General features: G+C 46.0%; 1 protein-coding gene across 1 annotated transcript; it reads left to right on the top strand.

Annotated features, from left to right (window-relative positions):
• The first annotated feature begins 637 nt into the window (after positions 1-637).
• Positions 638-16,856, top strand: LOC122920683 (catalase). Its single transcript, XM_044270376.1, has 13 exons — positions 638-787; positions 5,934-6,105; positions 6,695-6,805; positions 6,900-7,030; positions 7,651-7,755; positions 8,545-8,670; positions 10,036-10,227; positions 10,516-10,668; positions 11,907-12,045; positions 12,304-12,434; positions 13,533-13,640; positions 14,217-14,303; positions 16,175-16,856. Exons 1-13 carry the CDS (start codon positions 722-724, stop codon positions 16,238-16,240), a joined length of 1,587 nt encoding a protein of 528 aa, XP_044126311.1. The 5' UTR covers positions 638-721; the 3' UTR covers positions 16,241-16,856.
• The last annotated feature ends 2,405 nt before the right edge of the window (positions 16,857-19,261 follow it).

The following is a 19,261-nucleotide window of genomic DNA, read 5'->3' as shown; positions in this document are numbered from 1 at the left end:
ATCCGTACAGTGGGCCCCCAAAATAAATTTTACTGGTGGTCCCTAAGTACCTCAGTCCAACACTGGCCACTATAGTTACGCCCCTGCTTCTATCATCCCCTCTGCTCCTCTCTATCCCTCCAACCCTCCCCCTCTATCATCCTCTCTCCTCCCCTCCACTATCCCCACTTCTCCTCTCTATCATCCCCTCTCCTCCCTTCTATCCCTCCTCTCTATCATTTCCTCTCCTCCCTTCTCCCCTCCACTATCCCCACTTCTCCTCTCTATCATCCCCTCTCCTCCCTTCTATCCCTCCTCTCTATCATTTCCTCTCCTCCCTTCTCCCCTCCACTATCCCCACTTCTCCTCTCTATCATCCCCTCTCCTCCCTTCTATCCCTCCTCTCTATCATTTCCTCTCCTCCCTTCCACTGTCCCCACTTCTCTCTATCATCCTCTCCCCTCCTCTCTATCCCTCCTCCCCCCACCCTCGGTCATCCTCTCCTCCCTTCTATCCCTCCTCTCTATCGTCACCTCTCCGCTCCTTCCATCTATTGACCTTTAGACGTTATTTTTTCTTTGCCTCCTGGCGTTCTCACCAGACAGCTCCCCTCCACCAATCAGCGCTTACTACTCCCAGCGCTCTCGTCCAATCAGCGCCCAACCCTCATGTCATGGGCGGGGCGTCCCTCAGTTCGTTATAAAATCCTGCAGCTGCGCAGCCCCAGCGCTTTGGGGGCATCATGGCGGACCAGAGGGACAAGAGCACTGACCAGATGAAGCTCTGGAAGGAGGGCCGGGGCAACCAGGTACCCAGCTTGTCACACCTCTGCCAGTGACCTGCAGTGGGGCTGGCTGTTATCCCTGGCATCCAGCTGTGTCTGTGGAGCTGACAGATATACTGCCTGGGTATTTAAAGGTTATAGCAAAACTACAACTCCTAGCATGCTCTATCAGCTGCAGGCTGTCAGAGCATGCTGGGACCTGTGGTTCTGCAGCAGCTAGAAGACCACATAGTGGAGATCACTGAAAACCCTAATTGGGGGGGAGGATTGTTGCACCCCATAGAAGTCAGTGGTGTGTGAGTTGCACTTAAAGGGGACATTTGCACTGACTTTAGTGACTCCCTTGCCTCTTATCCTACATATAGGTTAATTGTTGTATATTGATGAGTTCATTTATCAAGACTAGTGTTTCTGATGGCAGCCTTGGTCTACATGGTGTGATGTGAGGTGGTGCCCATTTTTTCGATCATTTCTGAAGATATCTTGGCAGCGCCAGAATCTGAAATGTATGCCAGCTGGGTGCTGGTGTAGGTTTCAGGATTAATTTACACCAGAAAAGCTGATGTAAGTGACCTTTCATCTGCCGGCATGTGCTAAATGTCCCATAAAACTCCCTCCTTTGTGTTTTAATTCCTCACTGCTTTCAGGATCTCTGCTTACTGCCAGTGAATGTGAACCTTCTTTGCCTCCTGTGGACCTTTACACTTCTCACAGTTGACAGTTTGTGACAGTCCTATCCAGTCCTCTGGTGTTACCCGTCCCCTCTTGTTGCACCATGCAGAATCTGTTGGGCTCGGTTTTCACCTGTCTGTTTCCTGGTGCAATTTTTGGAATAGGTTTAAAAAAATAAAATAAAAAATTGTCAACTACTTCATCCACACCTGCATTTAAAAACACCGAGGGTGTAAACCCGGCCCATTTTGCACACAGGATTGTGGAAACAGTCAGCAGTGACGGATGCAAGTTTTCAGCCTCTAGACGTAAAGAAGAATGTTACCATGTGCAGACAGCAAGCAGAGATCTTGTAAATGAGAGGAAGACTCATTTACAGGTTGTTTCATTAGGCAGTGACCTATCTTTCCATTACTTTAGACTGAAACACCCTCTTTTGAAGGGTTAATTGCGTCTTGTAAAGTGTTGGATATGCCATCACTTTATGAACGTGGCGGTCCGACCTCTAAGACCCTCTCCGGTCCACTGGGGTTGTCAATGTGCAGGGAAAACTTGGTCGGAGTCCCACAGATGATGTACTCGTGGCGTACCCTAGTGGTATACCAGCGCTTTCATGTGAGAGTTCCCCTTTAGGGTGGATTATTGTAAAGCCTGTAATATTTGGCAGGGTGGCGCATGGGATCTGCTGCCTGCGGATCTGCAGCTGAAAGTTTAGAAACTTTCACGGAAATTGCTGAAAGCCAGCGGCAAAGTATTTTGAGCAGCGCTGTTAAAAATGGTGTAGTTGGTGGGGATCAATGACCTTCTCCCCTCCTTTCCTGGTAGGAAATTGAGCCTGAAACGCGTTGACCGAAGCCCCCCCCCAGTAAACGCAGTATCTTGTATTATGGACATTGGAGCCCCCCTCTAATGTCCATAATACAAGATACTGCATTTACTGGGGGGGGGGGGGCTTCGGTGAGGAAGGGGAATATTGGGTAATGGTGACACTCTAAGGGTACAGCCAAGAAGCAGCCCAACTCTGTGCCCATGCAGCAGTCATCGTTCAGGGCTGTGTGGCCCTTAGCTACTTTGGGACCAGACTCCTTCAGGTTTATTTTTTTGTATTTTTTATTTTTTTTTGGGGGGGTTCATGCACCCGACCGTAGCCTGTTTTGCGTATCTGCAAAATACGGATACCAGCCGTGTGCGCTTTTCAGATAGGAACTTTGTGCTGTCCATAGAACAGTCCTATCCTTGCCTGTAATGCGGACAAGTACAGGAAATGTTCTTTATCTTTTGCGTCCTCGTTGAATGGGTCGGCATCTGACCTGCAAAAAATGTGGACAAATACATGAGCCCTTAGGGCGAGTTCATACTATCGTTAGGCACCCCACCACATTTCCATGTCTGTCACATCCGTAAAAAAAAAAAAAGCGTATGGGTTTCATCCGTGTGTCCGTTTTTACCATCCGTGTGTCAACCGTAATTCACTGACATTGCTCAGCAGAAAAATTAATTTTCAAAGAATCTCCTATTGGTCATCAGTGGGAAAAAAAAAAAAGTTCAGTTATGCACTTCTGGCATCTGTTTGAGCCATTTCCGTGTCAGTTCTGTTTGGCGAAAAAAGTATTGCGTGCAAGGATTTGAGATGGAAATGGCTCAAACAGATGCCAAATGTGCATAACGGAGAACTTTTTTTTTTTTTTTTTTCCTCCACATATTTTGATGATAACTTATTTATTTTTCACGTTAATGGCGGTGCATGAGGATTTTTTTTGTTTTGTTTTTGGAGTGGCGAGGTGATCAAAAAATGCAATTCTGGTGCTGGGAATCCGCCCCCAGTTCGGAGAATCTAGCGAGGGCAGAGGTCACTGACACCAGTCGGCAGCCGTCTCCCTATCATCGGTGCGCTGGACTTTGTCTGCTGTCGCAGCAGGTGTTATCGCCTCTGGTGCCTGACTCCTGGCACAGTGCGGTATAATAAACATTATGACCTTATTCTGTGTAATTATTTCTATTAATCCAGGAGTTCTTTGTTAGAAGTAACGTTTTAGCGGTCCAATAAACCGGAACGTCTGCTAATCCAGCGTTAACGACAGGGAAAGTGAATTTTGCTGCATCATGGTAAACCCTGCACTACCCAGCGGTATGGGGGAAGGGCGCTGGTAAATATTCTTCCAGACCTTGGGCTGATAACGGCGGTCCAGGTCTGGAGGACTCTGCCCCTGCAACGCCCCCCAATTGCCATGATGTTTTGACTTTTGTGCTTGTTCTCCATGACGTTTGCTCTAATTCCACTTCTAATGCAGATTGTCCTAGGTATGTTTGATTTATCTGAACGCAATCCAGCGCGCAGCACGCAGTTCAGGCGTCTCATAACCTAGTAGGGACCGTTTCCTAGTAAACTAAGTAAAGGCATTGATAATATTGGAATAAGGGTCTGATTCCCTTTCCTCCTCCCCTTGAAACAGCGCCACTGTTGTCCACAGGCTGTTCCTAGAATTACGGCTCCGCTGCATTTTAGTGTAAAATCATCCTTGGGCCTCTCTATCACAAATGTATTTGTTCCGTGCATTGGGGATCGCAGTCTGCGGTCCCCCAATGTACAGGCAACGTCCATGCGCGCCGCCGGGACGTATCCAAACTCCTTTAACAAGTTCTATATTTTATTTTTTCTGAATGGATCCGTGGGGTTCCGTTCCGTGCTTCCGCACCGCTTCTCCAGATTTGCGGACTCGTTCAAGTGAATGGATCCGCATCCAAGATGCAGAATGCACACGGCCGGTGCCCCGTGTATTGCGGAACCGCCGTATGCGGCCCGCAGTATGCCCACAGGAGCACAACGACCGTGTGCAAGAGGCCTTAAGGGGGTTGTCTCATCCCAGACACTGACATATTGCTAGGATATGCCACCAATGTCAGATGAGTGCCGGACACCAAGCTTGTACTTGGACATGCCCCTACTGATCTATGCTCCTCTAATACAAGGGGACAGGTGAGGAGCCCATACGGGTTAGATGTAAATCTGTAGGACTGGTTGGCTGGCGCGTATGGCAGCGTCCTGTCTCTCCTTCCCAGTAGCAAAGAACTAGAAAGACTTGTTGGAGTTTAATACGTCACAGCCTATGGTTTGAAGGCAGGCAAGCGGTGGCCAGAGGTGGCTTCGTGCTTTCTCCCTATCTGATACATGCATGCTCGGTCCAGCCAAGTGTGCAGTTGGTGAAGAAGTCTTAGGAATAAAGAAGAGATGGCAGGCGACCTCTACCCTGAATGTACAGACTGGGTGTAATCCTATAGCTGGGGCAGTTTACACAGAGCAGCGCGCGCCGCCGTGATCACATGAAGTGCAGCTCCCACCGGGGCCATCAGATGACTGGATCTAGTCTCATGATTGTCAGTCAGCCAGGCTTCAACGTGGAGCCCTAGGGAGTTGGGCTGCTTACATAAGGGAAGAATTAGCGCACACGCAGCGATTCCTGAGCCAGCTATTGAGAAATATAAATGGATGGGGCGACCATAAAATGATGACTCATAACTCGCTGCAATGTCCTACTTGGTGGCGTTGACCCACCAATAGATCCCAAGGCTTATGGTAACACAATGCAGCTGTAATACTTGTGAGACCCCCTTAGGGATTTCACGTGTCGGCGACTCCAAAGTATTGCACCCTAGAAGGGGGGTGTCCTCTGTGGTGTCGCCAAGTTCTTGGTGGGACTGAACGGCCAGTGTATGGGACATTCTGCAGGGGCCATGCTGAATCCTTTTCCCCTTCACACACTGTTAAGGCAGATCTGTAGATCCCTTAAAGGGGTATTCCCCCATCTCAGACAATGGGGGGGCATATCTCTAGAATCTACCCCCATTGTCTGATAGATGCAGGTCCCAGAGGTGGAACGCAGCCGTCAGAGTGAAGGAGGGCACGCCGCTGCCCTAGAGATATGGCCCTATTGTCTGAATTGGGAATACATTTTGCAGGATATGCCATAAATGACATCTAGGTGGGGTTCCCCAGAGAACCGGGGTCTTCTGACCATGACCAATGCTCCACATCTAGGTGGGGAGTGAATGGAGAGAGAGGATTCTGCATTGGCCTGTTCCTCTACTATTCCCCATGGAAATGTATAAATAAGTTGACAAGTGGGTGTTACCGATTTCTTACTACAGTCAGCACTGACTGGTCTGTCGGCGGTGTATGTAGGCACACCTTCCCAGTTGCAACTTTTACTCGTGATTTCCAGGAGGAGTAACTGGGGAACAGCATACAGTGTGTGGGTTTTTAATTTTTATTTTTTGGGTCATGGGGAATACAATTATTTAGTAGAAGACATGCTAGGTGTTGGGGCCAAGGACATCTTTCATGTAAAGGGATCATACTGTACCAATTCCCAGATGTCAAACCATGTTTTTGTCCACGTGACTACTCCAGTACAAGCGCCTCTTCGTATAATGACCCCTCACCCAGCGTGTGGTATGCAGATCCTCATGTCTTATCGGTCTCTGTTTTGTGTTTCTTCAGAAGCAGGACGTCCTGACGACAGGCGGTGGGAATCCCATATGCGATAAGCTGAACCTCCTGACAGTCGGACCCCGCGGGCCCCTGCTGGTTCAGGATGTGGTGTTCACAGATGAGATGGCGCACTTTGACCGGGAGAGAATTCCTGAAAGAGTGGTGCATGCCAAAGGAGCAGGTGAGGAGCCCTCCAGAGATCATCCCTCTGCCGCAGGGTTGGGCTTGGTCCTTAGCTAATCGGGGAGGGGGTCCGATACATCATGTTTAATTTGCCATCATCGGGCCCTGGCGATGCAGAGCTCCCAATCTTCTGCTTTCCTCCATGCAGCCATAGATCCATCATGAAGGGGAGGTTTTTAGACAGACTTGCTATACATTGAACTCCATAGTAAATCTGTCTTCATTAAGCGCTTATGCTCCCCCTAGTGGTGACGGTGTGCAGCCAGTAGTATAATTTAAAGAGTAAGAACACTTTTTGCAAGTTTGAATTTTTTTTTTTCCCCTTTTTAGTGGACAATTTTAAAACCAAATTTAAATTACTTTGCAAATAGTCTTAATTCTGAAATTTTTTAAAGCGGTTCAGTCATCAGGATCAACCCTATTAAACCAGACATACTGTCTGGTAGGGGTCATCATGCTGATTAAGAAAGGTATAGTTTTAATGACCCCCCCCCCCCCCCTACCAGGCAGTATGTCTGGTTTATTAGGGTTGATCCTGGTTGACTGAGCCTCTAAGCGCAGACTTCATTTTGCTTTTATTTCTTTAGGGGCCTTTGGCTATTTTGAGGTGACTCATGACATCACCAAATATAGCAAGGCCAAAGTATTTGAACACATTGGGAAGAAGACCCCGATTGCCGTGCGCTGCTCCACCGTCGGTAAGATTATTTTATTTTTTTCATGGTTGTCAATGGAATCTGAGTTAAGAGATTTTGAAGATTTTTCAGTGATTTACCATCTCCCCTCCCGCAGCTGGAGAGTCTGGCTCAGCAGACACCGTGCGTGACCCCCGCGGGTTCGCCGTGAAGTTTTACACAGAGGATGGAAACTGGGATCTGACTGGAAATAACACCCCAATTTTTTTCATCCGTGATGCGATGTTGGTAAGTTTTCTATAGTGTTGCGAGCTCCCAGAACAAGACGTGCAACAAGTGTCTACTGGGTGGAGGCCCAACCGCTTGTGTTAAGCATGCACCGTGCCACTCCTAAAGATAGGCGCAAGCACCATACTCCGCTATCTGTGGTAGTCCCATAGATAATAGCGGCATTGCTCATGCATTGTTTGACTGCTGCAGTGATGACTGCAACCAATCACTGACATGGCATAGGGCATTAAACTGCTGAGGCCAGTTATTGGCTGCTGCAGCAGTTGCATGTGGCTTAAGGACCCCCCACCCCATACAAAGTCATTGACGGTGACCGAAGATGTGATTCTGAGGTTTGCACCGTGTATAGTTGTATAACCTCCGTCTTTTGACCATTAACCCCTCCTGCTCTGATCACGTTTTCCACGTAATGCACCAATTTCAACAGGCTTTCTTGACAACCTAATGTGTATTGGGGCAGCTCCAAGAGATAAGTGGCGCCAGAGTTATCCCCCTGCCCCTGTTGAAATGGCTGTAATAACATACATGTTTATATAGGACTGGGAGAGGTTTTGGTGAATAAAGTCTCGTTCAGGTGCACAGTTTTTATATGCTTATATATATTTTTTTTATTTCAGTTCCCATCATTCATCCACTCTCAGAAGAGAAACCCCCAGACTCACATGAAAGACCCTGACATGGTGTGGGATTTCTGGGCGCTTCGTCCTGAGTCTCTCCACCAGGTAAATGTTCTTGATTACCAGCCCCATTGTCGCTAAAAGGGTGTTCTTGCTCAACTCCCTATCTCCCCCGGCGCACCTTCATCAGTTGGGAGGGAGGGGGGGGGGGTGTGGACTAATGGGCAGGGATGCCCGCTAGTCACTATGCGTGCTGCTGCTCCATTTGGCTCTGTAGGGCTGCCTGAGATGGCCAAGTGCTGTGCTCTCTGGCAGACCCATAGAGTTGAATGAAGCAGCCGCACTGATGCGTTACTGCTGCTTAGATAAAATGGGGTTGAACGGGGCTCTGTTTTCTAGATTGAAAGAGGTTTGACCATTGGGGCCCCGCTAATCAGACACTTGTCTGTGAAAAGGGGATACATTTTCTTAGACAACCCCTTTAGGATATATTGTGGTGAGCTGAACTACAAAGGTATATTGTATCTAGAGCTGATCTGGGTGTGCTGGGACCTAGCAGCTCTGCTATGCCGGTGGGAGGCAGCACGTGAATGCTGGGTTCAGTAGACCTCTCACAATACAGTTTATTATTGTGAGACGCTTCTAGGTTGGCGTCCATGCGTCAATGGTCATGGTGCTGCCCCAGGATTACTCAGTGCTGACTGTTATTAACATAGCAGTTGCTTCTCTAAGTGAGCAAATCCCCATTTAATTGTAATTACAGCTCATGACGTTTGGGATAAAATAGGTGGGGCAGGAGTTTGTTTCTTTAGTCTTTGATGTGCGTGATCTAATAGTAATGTAAATGACCGCTTTTAACACTCCTTTAAACACTTAATGCCTTTGCCCTCCCAGGTTTCCTTCCTGTTCTCCGACCGCGGTATTCCTGATGGTCACCGACACATGAACGGCTATGGATCGCACACCTTTAAACTGGTCAATGCCAAAGATGAGGCGGTGTATTGTAAATTCCATTATAAGGTTGGTCCTGGTACTCCCTGTATGTATTAGACTGCACCCCAGATACATAGAATCTATCATGTGGTGCGATGTTGGGGTGGGATGTCTTAAAGGGGTTGCCCGGGTTCAGAGCTGAACTTGAAAATAACCCCTTCACTCAGACAGCCCCTTTGAGATGAGCTTGGAAGCCTTTCATGCGTTCCCTTGCCCTGTGCTGTGCTTGGGCTTTTTGGTTTTCAAACCTTCACTGCTAGGCGGAGGCTTCTGCCTAGCAGTGTTCCCGGTGATGTCACCAGCACTAATGGACGGGCTTTAGTGCCAGTGACATCACCAGGTCTGCTGAAAAAAGCCCTTTCCCCTTTAAAGGTGTTTAAGCTGTCCCACCCCTCCCCAATCAGGTCATAACTGGGAATCTATCTCTAATCCTTATTGGTTTTCCAAACAGGTTTTAAATAGATCTGCTTTCCTATGCAGCATAAGGTTACCCGTCAGAAGGATAAACTCTATTAAACCATGCATACTGCCAAGTAGGGCTAATCCTGCTGGTTAAAATGACATCTGTCTTATGAAAATAGGTTTCAGCATCTTGATGACAGTTATTCTTTATGCTGGGGAGAGCATCGGGGCCTGGCCCTTCAGTGCTCCTGAACGCGCCCCCCCACACAAGGCTGCTAGTATTGCAGTCTCTAAGGTCAACCTCACCAGGCAGAATGCTTGGTTGAATAGGCTTGATCGTACGGATTTGGAACATGACAAGGGAGAGCCGAACATCCTTCTGCAGATGGCTGTTTCTTGGTATTTGCTTCTCGTCAGCACAGACCCTTGTCATTTTCCAAAGCTTGTTAAAAAGTTACACTGACTCCAAAGGGAGGCACCAGCGAAATGTTCTTTTTATTTTTGTGAGATACCATACCGCCAGTTATTTGTAAGTCATGTAGTACACCTTTCTGCCACTAGATGTCACCCCTAGAGACATGTATGGATGATCTGGAACGGTTGTGTAGTGCGCAGTCATCTTGTTGTATGGCCGATGCACCCAATTTTTATTAATATTGGTCCTGTAACTAAAGTTAAAAAATGTAATCTTTTTTTTTTTAAAGCAATTTAGTTTAGCCGGCATCCCAGATTGGAACTTTTGATTTGGAACCTTCAAAGTACTGAAGGGCAATCTGGAAAACCTATTGCTATGTATTCCTTTCACCTCAGTCTGGTCAGCCATGTAGCAGTTCTAAGATTGTTGCCTGTATTGTTCCTGGTACAGTAAAATCAATGACCTAGGTACATGTTACCGTATGCAAGACCCAACGCTGCTTATTTTCCCAGAATGCATTCGCAGAAGGTGACATACCATGCTGCAATAATTTGTTTCTTCGGTGTTATTTTAAGACCAATCAGGGCATCAGAAATCTGACTGTGGAGGAAGCCGGTCGCCTGGCTGCCGAAAATCCCGACTATGGCATCAATGACTTGTATGACGCCATTGCTAATGGAAACTACCCATCCTGGACCTTCTACATCCAGGTCATGACATTCGAGCAAGCTGAGAAATACCCATTCAATCCTTTTGACTTAACTAAGGTGAGTAGTAACCTCAGGGAGATGACCATGAACCATTTAGGCTACTTTCACACTGGCAGCGGCGGCAGGGTCCAGCAGTCTGTTCCGTCAGGGGAACAGCCTGCTAGCTCACCATGCCACCGGAAGTCTGCTCCGGCCCCATTCACTATAATGGGGGCGGGCTGGAGGTCCGGCCGCAGCGTGGCAAACATGCCGAGAGGCGGCCGGACAAAAACTACAGCCTGCCGGAAAGTAGCCTTGTATAGCCTTCATATTGTAACTCAAGTGTTTTATTCCATTCTCTTTCAGATCTGGCCTCACAAGGACTACCCTCTCATCCCTGTGGGTAAGATGGTCCTGGACCGTAACCCAGTCAACTACTTTGCAGAGGTGGAGCAGATTGCCTTTGATCCAAGTAACATGCCTCCTGGGATAGAGCCAAGCCCAGATAAAATGTTGCAGGTGAGCTCCAGGATCATTTTTGCATGGACCTCCTTTTAAAACTCTGCTTGTTTATGGAATGGACAAACCTAAAATGCACAAATAACGTGCGGTTATGCCAAGGACCACCGATCTCACAATGGGTGAAACTTCCCACAGGTGGGACAAACTTAAAGAGGACATTTCACCAGAATAAAACATCTAAACTATCTATACAGAATTGTAGAGCGGCGCCCAGGGACCCCCCTGCACTTACTGTTATCCCCGGGCGCTGCTCCGTTCTCGCGGTATAGCCTCCGGTATCTTCATGGTTAGGCTCCACCCAGAAGAACCTGCCGGCGTCTCATTCTCCCATGCTGTAGCGCTGGCCAATTGCAGCGCTCAGCTTTTTTTTCTCTCAGGCTATGAGCTGAGCGCTGCGATTGGCCAGCGCTACAGCATGGGAGAATGAGATGCCGGCAGGTTCATCTGGGTGGAGCCTAACTATGATGATACCGGAGGCTATAACCGGAGAACGGAGCGGCGCCCAGGTATAACAGTAAGTGCAGGGAGATCCCTGGGCGCCGCTCTCCATGTCTGTATAGTTTAGATGTTTTATTCTGGTGAAAGGTCCTCTAAGTTAAAGCAGTTTACCTGGACTGTGGAACAGATGGCAAATATCAGATTGTGGGGGTCGAACTTCTGGCCCCTCCTGCTTACTAATGGGGCCATGGCACTCCAGCAAACTGTGCCCCCTTTATGCTTTACCCAGGTACAGCTCTCTACCTTTTGTAGTGTCTGGTCTTGCAGCGTTCTGCTCTTAGTACCATGTAAATGGGACTGCGCTGCAATACCAGATACGGCCACTATGGGAAGTATGGAGCTGTACCTGGTAAACCATCTGAGAGGCCCACAGCTTTTTGTGCCCCTTTAAATCAGCTGATTATGGGCGTGCTGGGAGTTGGGGGGGGGGGGAGATTTTCTTTTAAGATATTAAAAGAAAATCTTTTAATAGTATATCTTGTGGATATGCTATAAATGTCTGAGATTTGTGTAAGCCGTTAAAGTAGGCGCCTACTAGACATTTCTAATTTAATGTGAGGACCTGCCATGTCCATGCATTACCCTGTGTAATTCTATATTTTACCTGTGGTGGTGCTGTAGGGAAACTGAACAGTTTCTCATCACAGTACCTTGCTGAACAGCCCCTTTAAGAAATTAAAGGTCTTCCTTTCACATAGAACTCCTTGAGTAAAGGTAACGCTCTTGGTATGTTGCAGGGTCGTCTCTTCTCATACCCAGACACACACAGACACCGCTTGGGTGCCAACTATCTCCAGTTACCTGTGAACTGCCCCTACAGGGCTCGTGTAGCCAACTACCAACGGGACGGACCCATGTGCTTCTCTGACAACCAGGGTAAGTGTTAACCCGTCACACTGCATGAAAATGGTGCTGGGAACCGGTGGCCGTCCTTGCCTGAAAATGCATTGACTGAATGTGCTGTAACCTGGATGGTGGCTAGCTCTGACTGCAGTTGGACTCCCATGGACCAGATAATGCTGGATTGTTGTATGGGAAAAACCCTTTAAGGCTTTTTGGGTCGGGTGCATGTAGCCTAAGTGGATAATGCTCAATGGCATTTGTCATTTATTTTTTATATCTTACCCCATACAGGTGGAGCTCCAAATTATTACCCCAACAGCTTCTCTGCTCCTGATGTTCAGCCTTCTGCCCGAGAATGCAGATTCCGGGTGTCTGCTGATGTGTATCGCTACAACAGCAGTGATGATGACAATGTCTCACAGGTGAGGAGTTTGGGGAGGGGGTGCGTTATCTCAGTCTGCAGGGGCCATTGCCACAGGGACGAATGAGGTCTGTGGGTTGGCTGCTTGTCCTGTTTCAAAAAGTGATTAATAAACCCACTCCCCATATTTTACTTTTATTTTTTCTGATTAAGTCCTCTTCCGCTCCATTATTCCACAAAACCTATCCATATGCTTTTTTTTTTTTTTTTTTTTTGCGGAACGGAAATACAGAAGGCACACAGTACCTTCCGTTGATTTTGCGGACCCATTGAAGTGAATGGTTCCGCATACAGTCAAGTCTGCAAAGGAAAGAAAATGCGTTTCGGTGCATGATCCCTTGGGGAACGCACACGGAATACATCCGTATTTTGCAGATCCATACTGTAGAAATGCTATGCCCAGCCCATATTGCTCATGTGTTTAATTTAATAAGTTACTGTTTTCCATCTGCAAAAAACGGATCGCATATGGATGTTTTGTGGCCTAACGGCGCGGAAGAGGACTTAAATCGAAGGGAAAAAAAACCTTGCCTATGGAACAACAGATCTGTTAAAAACAGAAACGGTTGTGTGCATGATACTTTAAAGGGGGTTTTCTGGAACTTATACTGTCGGTCAAATATTGATGGCCTATTTAACCTTTAGCACATCCACCGATCCGGTATGGGAATGAGCCCTTCCTCAAGTCAATCGGTCTCGTAGTATTTCTATGGCTCGTTCCTATTCGAATGAATGAGAGCCGCAATACCAAACACAGCTACTATACTATATATGGCGCTGTGCTTCATGCACGAGGAAGGGGGTGCTGGGAGTCGGGTCCCCAGCAATCTGCTCAATATTTAACTCCTAGATAGCTGATACCAAGGAAAAATATCTGGCTTGATTTGATTTAAATTCTCCCCCCCCCCCCCCCCCCCCCCCTTTGTTGGGAAACCTATATAAACCACTGTGGTTTTGCTGCGTGGCACAATATTGCCCCACATCATTAAAACCTAGTGTACGCTTCCAGCGGAGATTAAGATGAGGCAACGCCTGTGCTCCGTCTGTTTTCTTTCTGACATGTCGCCTAACTTATATTTTATTTTTCTTTCCTCCGCAGGTTCGTGACTTTTACACCAAAGTGTTGAGTGAAGAAGAACGCAAGAGGTTGATTGAGAACATTGCTGGACACTTGAAGGACGCCCAGCTGTTCATCCAAAAGAGAGCTGTGAGTATATTCTGCCCCCCCCCCCCCCCAAAATTATATAGATGGACCTTTTCAGAACTGTATGTTGGACATCTACTCTTTAAGTTTAGGGCCCCTTTAAATAATTGACTGGTTGCAGTGTTTTTTGTAATAATAAAAAAATATAAATAATCCTATACACATGGACTAAAAATGGGACCAATATGGCTCTATTGGAACGTTCTCCGTATTGATGTCATCTGTGTAGACATGCCGCAGATTGTAGAACATGTCTTGTTCTTGCCCATTTTGCAGACAATAGTCATTTCTACAATGGGCGCCAAGAAAACTAGATGCACATGGCCAGTATCCATATTTTGCAGATCCAGTTTCCGGACCGCAAAAAGGATACGGTACGGTCATGTGCAGGGCGCCTTACAGGGAGGAAGCTGCAGCAGAAAGGACACAGACGACCCCCCCTCCCCCGAGCTTTCATAGGCAGAGAAGGCATGCCCCTTAAGCTAAAATAAGGAGAGGGCTGCAGCTGCATGGATGCGCATATTGTATATAAAATCTATTGTGCTAAAAAGTAAAATGCCATTTTCATTTCTCTACCAGGTGAAAAATTTCTGTGACGTGCACCCAGAGTACGGCTCCCGTATCCAGGCTCTGCTGGACAAGTACAATGCAGAAGGCCGCAGTAAGGTAATCCCTTTGCGGCAATGCTATGTAAATGCCGCCATAATTTGGCAGTCAGGCGCTGCTCTCTCCTGTATTCCTGTATAACAGAAGGTTTCCATATGACTCTTTATAAGCCTTGGTACATAATGCAGGTGAACGATCCCATTCACACACTGGGCATTCTTATGATTGTATCTCCTTATTCTGCTGGTTTGATGCATGTAAATAATCCTAGTAATTATCTCTCTTCAATCTGATATTTAGATTGACTGACTCACTTATAATTTCTGTCATAGTCCTTTAGAGGAGTGAGACGTCAGCCTTCACTTTGTAGTCCTGTGGACAGATGTAGTCTCTCCATAGTGATGTGCATCGTATTAAGAGAATTCAACCCAGCACCTCAACTCAGAGGCAAAAAAAACAGGAATAAACCCATTGGTATAATGCTGGTGTAGTAGTAAGCGCTTGAACAGTCTCGATTATAACCCCAAAACATGGATCCCAATATTTGACACCTGCAGTATGCTCGAAGGTGCATGCACGTGTGACAATGCCTATATACAGGCGAAACTCTAAAAATTAGAATATCGTACAAAAGTCCATTTATTTCAGTAATGCAACTTAAAAATTGCATTAATGCAGCTTAAAATTAGAATTTTGTGAAAAGGTTCAATATTCTAGGCTCAGTGTCACACGCTAGTCGGCTAATTAATCCATATCCCCTGAGCAAAGGGGGCCTCAAAATTGTGACTTTGGGGTTTCATAAGCTATAAGCCATAATCATCCAAATTATAACAAAGGCTTGAAATATCTCGCTTTGCCTGTAATGAGTCTCATATGTTAGTGTCTCCTTTAAAGTTGCATTACTGAAATAAATTAACTTTGCACAATATTCTAATTTTTGGAGTTTCACCTGTAAAAGGTGTGAGATAATCGGTTGGGTTCTTCAGTGTGTGAACCTGTCCTTTAAGTTGTGCTAACCCAGTGATTATAGAATCATCAGCACGCCGTACAGTATTATAATGTGTGGGCTCCGATCAGCTGAAGTTAGTTATTCATGAAGTCACACGTGGCTTTGTTGAATAACTTCAATAGTTGATTGGAAACCACTTTAAAACTTAAAACCGAACTTGGCTTTGATTCCAAGGTACTAGTCAGAACCGAAGCAGAGTTAATTTTCAAGTTTTAAAGTGGTTTTCCACTATAAAAATCAATTATTTAACGAATCCACGCACGACTTTGTGAATAACTAACTTCGGCTTATCGGGGTCCATATGTTCTAATGCTGTACGGAGGTTTGTCTCTGTGCAGTATTGCTCTGAAGTTTTGAACAAAGTGACTTCGACTGAAGCATCCAAAGTTCACTTCGTGCAGCCCTAGTCATCAATATCGGATTGGTGAAGGTCCTACACCTGGCACCCATGCTGATCAGCTGTTTAATGAGGCTGTGGCATTCTGTTGAGCGCCAGTCTCCTCACGACTTGCAAAGCACAGTACCATCCACATTGGATAGCAGCTGTTATTGCAGCCCAGATTCATTGAATTGAATGGGGCTGAGCTGCGCCTAGGCCGTGCGACCAATGAACGTGACCTCATACGGCCTGGGAAGAGGCAGTGATCACTAGAGTGCCATGGCCTTTTCAGACAGCTGATCGGTTGGCTGCCGAACCCCACCAATCACATATTGATTACCTTCCCTGAGGATAGATGATCAATATGAAAATCTAAGCAAACTGTGTTTTCAGTGTGATGGGCAGAAGTGGAGGGAGTAGCAAGTGTGATGTCACCGTGGTCTTGTAGAAGTGTATCTGTCACAAGGCAGACATAACACCAACCTGGTGCAGCACACTACGTTATAGTATTTAAATTTTTGTTTTTGTTTTTTTATTATACAGAGAACCGTGAAGACTTACACCCAGCATTCCGCCCATGTGACTGCAAAGGACAAGTCCAACTTGTAGACTCCTTCCTCGGGAGGATCCGTCCAAAGCATCTTTACCTGCCTTTTAATTGTAGCATTTTGCTTAAAGACCATATCGAATGTACTGCAATTCTCAGGCTTTCAAATTATTATATCTTTTCTTTTTTTTTTTAAACAGATTCACAAACCTGCAAAGGTTATGTGCACTTGATCACACAATATAAGCTAATTTTTGATAAGTCTTATTACAGTAAAATGAACAGTGCAGTGATCTTGAATCAGTTTGCAGACAGGCGGAGGGGTCAGGCTATAGACCCCGCCATTGGTGCTGCACAGTTTTATACAACTAACCTTTCAGCAAGTATTAATACAAGTTACTATAAGCTCCTGTAATCGTTTACACCGTGCCTTCAGATGACGGATCTCAGTAATTGACTGGAATGTGGCGTTGCAGTAAACTACCCACGGTGCACAAATCTCATGGGGTATGCACTTCGCCAGGGCTACGTCTGTCTAGTGGAGCACTTCAGTACGTGTCCATTATGGTGGTTGTTCATCTGTTGTGTTAGATGTTGGTTTTTCTGTAACTGGAAAGGCGCCGTCCTATGTTAATTATATCATTTTTTTGTTTTTACAATAAACCTATACGCAGTTAATACGTGGAATGTTTCTCATACGGCAGGAGTCCTGTTCAAATAAAGGGGGGGGGGAACAGACAAAGTGGCTGGGTAACCACTGTGCTGCACGTACCCCTTCTACCAGAGAGCAATATCACACGTGGACCTGATTTATCAAAACTGCCTAACAGAAAACCTGGCCTTGTTGCCTGTAATAACCAACGGTGATTGGTTGCCATAGCTTTAAATGAGCTTTTCACAGTGGGTCCCCCGAAGCTGCCTCAATTACACAGAACACCTGACTAGAAGAAAGTTTGTACTAAAACGTTCCAAAGTTGTGTGGATCGGAAACAGATGTTACAGTATAGCAGAGATAATGCAGTGACACCACGGGGATAATAAACTCTGTGATGTCACAGTGTAGGGATAATGGTGAAAACGACACTCCCTCTGTAATATCTTCATTAAAATAGGGTCGAGGCCACTGCAGAAGGTAACTTACCCACTGGTGTTGTGCAAGACTAGGTGAAAGCGAAGGTCTACCCCACACCGGACCAGGCTGCCGCTGCACTGGATACAGGAACATTCTACCAAAGAACTGCGCTGGAAGACTTCAGATGAGTAAAAATGTTTTCAATAAATTTTTATTCATCTGAAGTCTTCTGGTAGAGGGCTCTTGATTCCAGTGCAGGGACAATACACACAGTGATGTCACAGTGCAGGGACAATACACACAGTGATGTCACAGTGCAGGGACAATACACACAGTGATGTCACAGTGCAGGGACAATACACACAGTGATGTCACAGTGCAGGGACAATACACACAGTGATGTCACAGTGCAGGGACAATACACACAGTGATGTCACAGTGCAGGGACAATACACACAGTGATGTCACAGTGCAGGGACAATACGCACAGTGATGTCACAGTGCAGGGACAATACGCACAGTTTATAGGGGCGCTCCCTGGTGTAATACCTTAGTGTAAAAATTGGAGGGTAATGCAGTGGTAACAATTTACGTTGTTTAAATGTCGGAGGATTATGCAATATTGCTGCTTGAGTGTAACTTCTGGTTCTCACCACTGTTTTGTGACCAATTTTCAGCCTGATGAAGGTGATCGACAATCACCGAAACTGGTAGCTTTGACCTTATTTTATTTTTTAAATGTTTTTTTTTTTTTGTAGATTCCCTTAATGCAGTGCACTTTTATTTTCATTTTACTCCTTGAGCAAATTTGTCCTCCACATGGTTATTCTGGCGTCCTGAGAGGCCCGGCCGGCAGCGGAGCTCAGCAGCCAGGGATCCCGCACATATGGGAATGATTATGCTTTCATCTAGTGTTCTGCCTAGGATGCACAACGTTATCTAGTAAGGTGCGATTACCCCTATCCTTCAATTTATACACTAAGGTATTACAGCAGGGATCACCCCATATACTATTCTAGTACAGGGATAATACAGACGGTGATGTCACAGCACAGTGATATTACACGTAGTGATGTCACAGCGCAGGGATAATGGACACAGTAATCAATCCAAAGAAAAAGGCAAGTTCCAAAGTTTCTGTCTTCCAAACTGACATTTATTAACAAATAAAATCGCTATATTATATGGCGATTTTGTTTAATTTTTAAGCTGCAGTCTGGTGTGACACACTCATCATGCCTAAGCACTGCACTGTGCAGGTTTTTATGTAGAAAATTGGCAAGAAAAACTCACATAAATCTGCACTATTATCACTTTTTTTTTATTTTTTGTGTGGATATCTGTGCAGAAGGCGCAGAATTGTGCACACACAACTGGCGATGCAGGTTTTTAAATTCCTCGTTTTAAATTTTCACACAAAAGGAAAAAAAAAGCTAAGTTTACACATGAGATTTGTGAAATCTCATTAACTTTGCTAGTACTGTATTAGGGCTCATGCACATGAACGTTGTTTGGGTCCAAATCCGAGCGGCATTTTTTTTTTTGTGCGGGTCAGATGTGGACCCTTTCACTTCAATGGGCCTGCAAAAGATGCAGACAGCACTCCGTGTCTTGTCCGCAACCATTGCTCCGGTCCGTGGCCCCACAAAAAAAAATATAGAGCATGTCCCATTCTTGTCTGTTTTGCTGACAAGAATAGGCCTTTCCATCATGAGCGGTATCTGTGTATTGCGGACTGCGAAATGTGGCGCATTCGGCCTTATGCTATGGTTTTTCCCGAATGAAAATCCACATCATCTGCAGTTACCCTTAAGAGAAGTTACTGCACTGCGTCAGACCAATACTCGGTTGCAAAAAAAAAAAAAAAGTGTCCACGTAAATTGCCGCATTCATCTCGACCAAAACTGTAAAATTATGGCTTTTTTGTTTTCGTGCATTCTAACTCCCAGATTAAATATATTTTCCCTTGTATTCTTATGACCCCAATCTAACATGAGAAAAATGAAAACTT

This window comes from Bufo gargarizans, chromosome 10 (genome assembly GCF_014858855.1).
Source record: "Bufo gargarizans isolate SCDJY-AF-19 chromosome 10, ASM1485885v1, whole genome shotgun sequence".
Lineage (NCBI taxonomy): Eukaryota > Metazoa > Chordata > Amphibia > Anura > Bufonidae > Bufo > Bufo gargarizans.
Note: the sequence above shows the minus strand (reverse complement) of the source record. Positions and strands in the feature narration are given on the sequence as shown.

Coding starts and splice junctions, on each gene's coding strand:
- LOC122920683 (XM_044270376.1), top strand. CDS start 722: ATGGCGGACCAGAGGGACAAGAGCACTGACCAGATGAAGCTCTGGAAG. Junction 7,756..8,544: donor GTCCTGAGTCTCTCCACCAG/GTAAATGTTCTT, acceptor TTGCCCTCCCAG/GTTTCCTTCCTGTTCTCCGA. Junction 12,046..12,303: donor GTGCTTCTCTGACAACCAGG/GTAAGTGTTAAC, acceptor TACCCCATACAG/GTGGAGCTCCAAATTATTAC.